This window comes from Myotis davidii, unplaced genomic scaffold (assembly GCF_000327345.1).
Source record: "Myotis davidii unplaced genomic scaffold, ASM32734v1 scaffold205, whole genome shotgun sequence".
Classification (NCBI taxonomy): Eukaryota; Metazoa; Chordata; class Mammalia; order Chiroptera; family Vespertilionidae; genus Myotis; species Myotis davidii.
In genome coordinates this window covers 168,378-177,678 of record NW_006297573.1, presented here as the reverse complement: position 1 = coordinate 177,678, position 9,301 = coordinate 168,378, and the positions used below count along the sequence as shown (strand labels likewise).

Genomic DNA, 9,301 nt, shown 5'->3' with positions numbered 1-9,301 from the left:
AGAAATGCAAATTATCCTACCCCACCCTACATCTTCAGATTCAGAAACTCTGCTTGTGGGGCCCATCCTTCTGTTTTTGTGCGGGTTCTTAAAAGGTTTTTAGAGGGAGAGAAAGGAAGAGGGAGAGAGAAACGATATGAGAGTGAAACTGATTGGCTGCCGCCTGCATGCTGCCTACCAGGGACTGAGCCTACAACTTGGGCATGTGCCTAGACTGGGAATGAAACCGGCAGTCTTTCAGTGCCTGGGATGACTGACCCAACCAACCGAGCCACCCCTAGGCTCCTTCTGTGTTTTAACAAATCCTCCTCATGACTCTGATGCTCCATAAGGTGTGGGAATCACTACATAATACAAGTCTTCAAAATCAGTGCTACTGTGGACAAAGAGGCACCATTCAAATTCAAATACTTTCACATTAGGAAAAAAGGACTAAACTTTCACTTAAAAATATACATTTGGTCAGTACAAAAGATATCCCCACGACAGAAATTTTAGTATAAAAATGTAGAAAGAAGGGATGGAGGGGAAAAAAACCACGCCAACTCTTCTGCTGCTTTCAGTTTGTCTAATTACAACCAGCTCAACTGAAAAGCCAAAGATCAATTCCTATTTTCAAACCACTGGATGTGTCTGCATAACCAATAACTCATCTGCAAGTAAAGGAATTATATTAGAAAAGTGGTTCCCCTCTCTTGAGCCAGAAATCAGAATCTCTAGGGATGAGGCCCAAGAATTTACATCTTTAACAGCAAGCACCCTGGTGAATCACATGTTCACGTAGCTTTTGGGGCCATTAGGTTAGACAAAACAGTGATACCTAAATATCCTCGTTACCAACGAAGCACATTTATTTTAAAAACACACACACACAACTGTAATCCAGTTCCAATCTCTTATGGCTCGCTGGAGGTGTAATAATTCTACTTTTCTGTTGAAGAACCTGCAGTAAGGACTTGGACAGAGCCCTGTAAGCTGGAACAGGGATTTCAATGGAACTGCTGTATATTTGTTCTATAGTATCAGATAAACATCCTAAATTAAAACAGTGATAAAACGACTTTCTAAAATATTGTAGTTATTTAATGTAGAGTTTAAAATTAAGTAAAAAAATAAAATCTTCAAAAACAAAACAACCTCCAAGGTTTCACTTAGTGGTAAACTCTTTGGTGCCCTGTCCTAGGCCCTTTCCCTCCCCTAAACGTTCCCCAAGGAAAAGAAGGGTGCAATGCCCAGCTGTGCGCTGGAGCCCTCTGCAAATTCCCCAGGATAACAGGGAGGCCGTTACAGCACAATAATAAGCGCACAGACTCTGACATAGGACAAACATCACTTTTATTCCAACTCAGTCATAAGGTCAACGTGCTTATTGGGTGTCTGTAAGCCAGGATCGTTACCTGCAAACCCAAATCCAACCAGGACTAACAGAGATGTTTGGAAAGCGCTGATCAAATCGCGGGGCTCCGCGGGGACCTTGGCAGACAGTCAGAGCAGGTTAGCTCGGGAGTAAGCATGGGATGGTTGGAGGTGGTACGCCTTCTCCTTTTTCCCCTCTGGAAAGCCAACCAACGCTCTCCCCACTGAGTCAGCGGGCCCACAGAAAGGTGCACCTGCGAGCAGCCGGGACTGGGTCCCTTTAAGAGCCCGCCTCCCTCGCCCTTCTCGTGTCCACGCCCAGCGAAGGCGGAACCGGAAGTCGTGAGGGACGCGCCGGTCCCCAGCATGGCGGCCGCCTGGCCCTCCGGGCCGGCAGTTCTGGAGACCGCGGCCGTCCACCTCCTGGGTGTCCTGTGGTTCGTGTCAGTCACCACGGGGCCCTGGGGAGCGGCCGCCGCCGGGGGCGAGGAGACGCTGAAGTGCGAGGACCTCAGAGTGGGACAATATCCTCTGTGAGGGACTCCCGGGCAGGAGGAGGAGTGGGGGGGGCGCGGGGGTCGTGGCCGTGGCCGCGGGCTAGGGCCGTGCTGGCGGGAGCCCGGACCGGTGGCCTCCAAGCACCGGGGACGCTGGGAGGTGAGGGGAGATGGGACTGGGAAAAACAGGCCGCCCTGGGTAAATCTCCTAGGGATTTTACGATTGTTGGCGCTTTTTGGTCGGACCCACCTGTTTGTTTATGTTTACTTTACTTTTACTGGTGGGTTGGTGTGCTCACCAAGCACCTAGATCCTGAAGCACGCGCGGTGCTGCTGTCGGCACTAGTGACCCAGCGATGGGCAGGGCCTCCCCTGGAAGTTTGCCGTCTCGGGGTGAGACCGGTAGTCGTGAGTACCGATGAGGCCGGGTGTGCTGCCCGGGAGTCATGAACTTTCCAGGATCCTTACCTTTTATCCTTCGCAAGCTCCCGTGGCGATGCCGCACTGCCAGGGGGCAAATGCCTGCTGCACTCGGTAGCCGGGGGCAAAGGATTTGAACTCAGTGTGCTCCTGATGAGCCGTATAGGTCACAACGGACCAATGAATGGAAAGGTCTGTTGTGATAACTTAGGACGGTGCCTGGCGTGTAGCCGGAGCTGTAGGTGTGAGCTGCTTGTTTACCGAAGAGAAAACGGAGGCCGAAGAGGTGGAGTGGGACCGCTCGGTGTAACATTTCTGGTAAACCGAGGCACAGGATGACATGGGAGCTGCATGCAAATTAAAATAGCGACCCTTGTACAGAATTAGATACTTTGGTGCAAAGTGCATAACAGAAGAGTTAATAGCAGAAGGCAGAGATAAAGGAAAGATTTTAGGAGGGAAACTCTTCAAATTAAGAGAGTTCTGTCCTATGGTATTTTTGTGTATGTTGAGGAGAGGCCGTGGTTATTTATTTATTTATTTATTTATTTTGCAGAGCAGCTCTTATTTGCTGAATACTATTTCGTTGAAGTTTGAGAATCATTAACAGGTTGAGTTATTTTTCTCGACAAAAAGGTCAGGGCGGTTCCCGCAAAGAAAATAACTGGGCAATAGGAAGAGTTGGGCTTTTCGAACCCTAGAGAGAAGTGGCTGAGCATGTAGGACGATAAGGTGGTGACAACGGGAAAATATCTGTTACTCCTGGCAGAAAAATGAGGTCTTCAAATGCTGACTCAAAACCGTAAACAGACATCTTGTGAATTCCTTACTTGTCTCATTATAGCGTCAATAAAAAAGTAGGAAGCAGAAAAGCACCCAAGTGTCTTAAGTATCTGTAAGGATATAATTATTATATCTGTTTCCAAAGGCTTAAAATCCTGTTGGGGAGACCATGTAGATCCACCGGAAGCACCATCTGCCCTACAGTCCGATGCACATGCCCTGGGCTTGGAGTCAGGAAACCTGATTTTGCAACCCGTCATTGATATGACTGTGGAGAAGTCGCTCAGACTGTGAGCCTCAGTTTGTCCTTCTGTAATGTGGGAAGAATAGTATCTACCTCATACGGTTTTCAAGTTACATGAAATTATGTTGATGGCAATACTTGAGGGCCCGTAAATTAGTTCAGTCAAATCTCTGGAAACTTTTTTTTTTTTTTTAACCTTAAAGCTCTCTTACAATAATTTGGTAAAAATTTTTATTTTCATTTTTTCTTGTGTGTGTGTGCTCTGTGCTTAAACCCTAACTGATGTTCTTTAAGGATGGCATTCTTTGCTAGAGCTTTTAGTATACATTAAGTTAATATACTTTTCCTGTAATAAATTAATGTTCAGGTATTATTTAGTGATACTGAGGATATGTTTGTGCTTGTCTTTTTTGACCTGGATAAATTAGCAGCCTCCCTTTACATGTGAATATAAACATAAGTATATATGAGATATTAAACAGGTGGTAATGTTTTGTGTTGGAATGGAGTTCACATTTCCTTAACTTTTCTTAAATATATTTGTAAAGATCCAAAAATAAATGATGCTACACAAGAACCAGTTAACTGTACAAACTACACAGCTCATGGTAAGACTTCCAGAAACGTGCCTTTAAAAATAAATTTTAAAACACTATTTCATAGATTAATGAATGATCACTAAAAGTAATTAATGCGTGTTTTTTCTTTTTTCTTGAGTTATAACATTATTCAGTTTCTGGAACAACTTAAAATTGGAGAGCTGGCTAGAGGACTTAAAAAAGAATTTTATTCTCTTTAATTATAAAAGTGGGATGTTTTATGGTTTCATTCATTTTTTGAAACCTTTGGAATCAATTTATATAGCTGTCTTGATGCCCTTTATTCACCAAGCTATGTTATGCAAAGGTACTGCTTCAGTTAGATTTTTAATTACTTGTGAAGAACTTGAAATGAGATTGTTGGTACAGTAAGGTACAGTGAGCAGCTGTATCACCCACATTATGCACTTGTAAAATATACATTGATAGTCCAGCTGGCATGGTTCACTGGTTGAGCTTCTACCTATGAACCAGAAGGTCATGGTTAGATTCCCAGTAAGGGCACATGCCCCGGTGTCCAGCTGAATCCCCTGTTAGGGGCATGCAGAAGGGGCTGATCAATGGTGATTTCTCATTATTAATGTTTCTATTTCTCCTTCCCCCTCTGAAATAAATAAAAAACATTTAAATATATATATATATTTGGGTACATCCTAAGTATGAGAATAGTATGGTAAGAATTTTAAATATGCATCACCCTTTTTTCTTTTTTTGTATCAGTATTTTCTTAGAGATGTTTTGAAAGTGGATAGCAAACCCTCATCTAATGATTTTGGGGACCATCTATTCTAAAATATGTGTAATACCACAACCAGGGCATGTGCCCTGACTAGGAATTGAACCCACAACCAACGTCTCAGTGCATGGGTCAGCGCTCCAACTAACTAAGCTACACCAGACAGGGTTGGCTGTCGGTCTGTCTATCTATCATGTAGCTTTTCTTATCTAAATTAAAATCCCATGTCAGATGTTCTATTGGGAAGTGGTTTGCTACACGTTATATTCTCTTGTGTGCTTTGCTAGTCTTAAAAAAAAATACATAATCACACCTTAACTACAAAAAAAAAACTGGTTTCTTGCCTTTTTCTGCCTTTAGTTCCATGTTTTCCAGCACCCAACATAACTTGTAAAGATTTCAGTGGCAATGAAACACATTTTACTGGACATGAAGTTGGTTTTCTCAAGCCCATATCTTGCCGAAATGTGTAAGTACCTTACTGAAGTTAAATTTTCAGATCACTTGCTTATGTTGTATCTTGATTGCATTCAGTGAAGAGATAAAGAGGTAATTTATGGGGAAAGTTCTTCACTAATTTAACTTTTTGCTTCTATCAGAAAACTTCTTTTTTTAAAAAATATATTTTATTGATTTTTTATAGAGAGGAAGGGAGAGGGATAGAGAGTTAGAAACATCGATGAAAGAGAAGCATTGATCAGCTGCCTCCTGCACACCCCGAACTGGGGATGTGCCTGCAACCAAGGTACATGCCCTTGACCAGAATCGAATCCGGGACTCTTCAGTCCCCAGGCCGACGCTCTATCCAGTGAGCCAAACCGGCTAGGGCAGAAAACTTCTTAAAGTGTGTATATTATATTGTTTTATAAATGCAATTTACCAAGCAAGTAAAGCTCTATTGTTCACTACTTGGGAAAATGAAGACTGAACGGCCTTATGCATGTCAGTTCAGTCATTTAGGCTACCCAAATTAGTTAGGAAAAAATTAATGTTCTCAAAATTTGGGGGATTTCTAGAGTGCAAAATAAAAGATTGTGTACTTGTGCTATTAAAAGAATGCTAACTATTGAGTCATTTGCATATTAAGGGAATTTTGAAACTTGGTTTCATTTTTTGTAATAGGCATGGATGATGAATGGTAATGTAAAACAATTCAAATGTTAGTTTGGGATATTAAGATAAATGGCTTTATTTTGTTAGGAATATTCTTTGTTTAAAGGTCTTTTAAGTTTGCTTTTAATTTTGCTTCAGTAAAGCTAACATTTTATTCCTCTCTTTTTGCTTTGTGCTAAAAGCTTAGTTTTATTCACTTTTATTAATTGCTGGCACTATATTTTTACCTTTTAACTGTACATTGTTGCAGCTATTTGATGATATCTATTTGAATTTATAAAAAAAACAACCACTGTTTGGCTTTACAAGTTCTATTAGAATTCTTAGAAATTACTATTAGAGCCTTTTTTTTTTCTTTTGACCCTACTTCACTGAATTAATGAGGGGCTTTAGATTCTATCTTGCTAAGCCAATCATTTAGGATTCTTGGCTTCTAAGAGTTCTCATTAGTAAAGTAAAAAATTGTTAAAAGGAATTATTTCCAAAGTATTTAGATACGGTTTAGACAATTTTGAAATTTATAGATTGATATTTCTACCTTAAACTTTCCAAATGGCAATTTATTAAGTGCTAGTCTAAGATATTAGGCTACTAGAGGCCCGATGCATGAAATTTGTGCAAGAGTAGGCCTTCCTTCCCCCAGTGCCAGCCACCGGCAGGCACCCAAGACCCAGGTTTCCCTGTGGCAGCCGACAGGCAACCAGGGACCCGTGCTTTCCTCGCAGCCCTGGTTTCATCTGATGTTAGGGCATCCAGTCTAATTAGCATATTATACTTTTATTATTATAGATAATACAGTAACTAAGAATATCATCTGTTGAGAACAGCTAGCCACTGAGGTTGGACTTGACAGTAGTTTTCCATGATCTCTCAGAGCAAAAGACAGAGTCTTTACAATGGTATTCAAGGTCCTGCATGAGCTGTCCTGTTTGCCCCCTGTTACCTCTCTGATGTTGTCTTCTGTTCTTCCCTTCTCCCCCTTTACTCCTGCCACAGTGTCCTCCTTAATAGACCTCAAACATGTAAGGTGTGCTGCCTTTGTAGATAGCCGTGTGTTGTCTGGGACACTTCCTTCAGAGGCATGACATGGCTGACTCACCTCCCTAAGGTCTTTGCTCAAATATCACCTTCTCAGTAAGCCCTCTAATCACCTTATTTAAATGGCTCCTGTTTGTATCCCTAGCATTCTGGATTCCTACACACCCTGTTCCATTTTTTTTCATAACATGTATGGCTTTCTTAGTATATGATTTACTGTAAATATTTTTATTGTTTTGCTGCCGCTAGATAGTTAGCTCTTTAGGGGTAGGGATCTTTGTCTCTTTTATTCATTAAAATATTCCAATAGTCTAGAATAGTTCTTGGCATGCAGTAGCTACCCAAAAAGCATTAATTGAATGAAGGAATGAATGAATGAATGAATGAACTAATTAACATAAATAATAACTAGCAGTTTTGTTTTCTAAAATGTTACATGTTGAAGGTGACACTCAGGTTCTAATTTTGTGCAGAAATGGCTATTCATATAAAGTGGCTGTTGCACTGTCTCTTTTTCTTGGATGGTTGGGAGCAGATCGATTTTACCTTGGATACCCTGCCTTGGGTGAGTATGTTTCATTAAAAAAATCCTTGTGAAACTTGTGTGGTAGGTAAATGTACCTATTCTTATAGATTAAATCTCTGCATAATCTACCTGGAGTAGAATAGTTAATATTCTTCTGTGAATATAGGGCTCTATACTTCAGTTTGGTTAAGAAATACTGACTTTTCATCTATCTTCGTCTTTGTGAGAACACATACTCGAGATAGTGTAGTCACTTACTTAGGACAGTGACTGAGCTGTCATTGCTAGTGCTGGGCACACAGTGAGTGCTCGATAAATATTTTATGAATAAATTAGCATTTCTCCAAAAAATATTTTCTTCTATCTGAACCTCTCTCAGTGTTGGCTTGGGAATAGAACTATGGAAGCCAGCATAAGCTGGTATAGACCCTGGCTTTTATTATCCTTTGCATACTTCCCCACACCTTCCTCTTAGTTGTAATCTTCACATTTACCATAGCTAGTAAAGTTTATGAAAACTGTTTACATTTGATGATAGCTTTTATTTAAGCAGTACTTTCACATGTCAGCCCTTATTTAAGCCTTGCAACTCTCTTGAGTTTATCATCGTCTTTAAATCTTCTTTAACAGGTAGGGAAATTGTCACCAGAGAGGTTAAGGGATTTACTGACTCTAGAGGCCTTGCTTTATACTGTGACATATTTGTTGTTATCATTCTTGTTTTATGGATAGGGAAATTGTCATGAGATTAAGAGATTTGCCCAAGGACACTCAGTGACCTGAATTTGAACCCCAATTTTCCGGCTCAAGTGATCACACTTTATTTACTGTAGTACTCCGCTTCTACATTAACTCTTCACTGAGCAAATTTAAAGTTTCTGAATGCTCTTCTTTCCAGCTAGCAAAGCGAATCTTATTCTTTTCATGTTGCTATGCACCAGAGATCAAAGAAGAATCTTCACTGTGAGGTTGGTGGGAAAGGCTGTTTCTGACAGCCTTTTCTGGAGCTCAGTGTTATAAGGTCCTAAATAGAAGTCAAAGTTTAAAATACTGTATACATGAATTTATTCAGTTAACAAACATTTATTCAGCATTTACTACCTTTAAGGAAGTAGTAACTAAGTGCTCTGGAAATAATGATGATCACAGTTCATATTGGCTATAAAGAAAATATGTTTGTAGGTCAATTTATGATGTAGCACTATTATAGAACCATAGCAAAGTGCTATGAGAGCACAGAAAGTGACTGGTTTTGTCATCCATAGATGTGAGGGAGGCCTTCTTAGATGGGGTGACATTTGAACTGTGTTTTGAAGGATAAACTGGTTAGAGAGATTAAGAGCAATACTGGGAATAGCATGTCAAAGGCAACAAACAGGGTATGAAGGAGCATGTGTGCATGTTGAAAGAATGGTGGTTACATTAGCCTGTGGTGTAGAAGGAACGATGACAGGAGGTGAAGAGTGACTGCACAGGTATACTTTGGTCAGATTTTAAAACTTTGAGTCTTCGTAGGGAGTTTGGACTTTACTCTTTAATGTCAGAGCCCTAAAAGTTTGTAAGCAGGGGAGTATCATGGTCAGATTTATATTTCAGGATAGGTAATGGCTTAAACAGAGAAAGACTGGTAGCAGAGTAAGCTGAAGAGAGATTGATGGTTATGGTGTAACTGCACGTTCATGCCATTTGTAACAGCAACCATACCTTTCTATATCAGCGGAAAGCCATATAATATGCATGGAAGGCCTCCAAGTTACCAGAACAAAAATCATTTTTAGATTATGGATGAATGGGATGGATGGATGGGTGCATGGTTAGACAGAGAATTTAGGTTCATAATGAGAAAGTAAAATGACATGGTGATATCAGATGGTTAAAATACAGCCAAAGCCTTCTGCCTTAGTCCTTGCATTTTCTGTTATGTTCTCTTTAAGAGGATAGGAATACACACACACACACACACACACACACACACACACACACACACAC

General features: G+C 40.7%; 1 protein-coding gene across 10 annotated transcripts in view; it reads left to right on the top strand.

The window, feature by feature from the left end:
* The first annotated feature begins 1,677 nt into the window (after positions 1-1,677).
* Positions 1,678-9,301, top strand: part of TM2D1 (TM2 domain containing 1) — a 27,499-nt gene continuing 19,875 nt past the window's right edge. For 5 of the 10 annotated variants that reach the window (XR_001515442.1, XR_001515439.1, XR_001515440.1 and 2 more), the window contains exons 1-4: positions 1,678-1,880; positions 3,835-3,908; positions 4,996-5,104; positions 7,260-7,351. Coding sequence is in view for 5 of the 10 variants with exons in the window: in XM_015570146.1 (XP_015425632.1) it covers positions 1,723-1,880; positions 3,835-3,908; positions 4,996-5,104; positions 7,260-7,351 (433 nt within the window). In the remaining 5 variants the exon portion in view is untranslated. The remainder of the gene's footprint in view (positions 1,881-3,834; positions 3,909-4,995; positions 5,105-7,259; positions 7,352-9,301) is intronic. The other 5 variants (XM_006773212.2, XM_015570148.1, XM_015570149.1 and 2 more) reach the window with 2 other exon arrangements.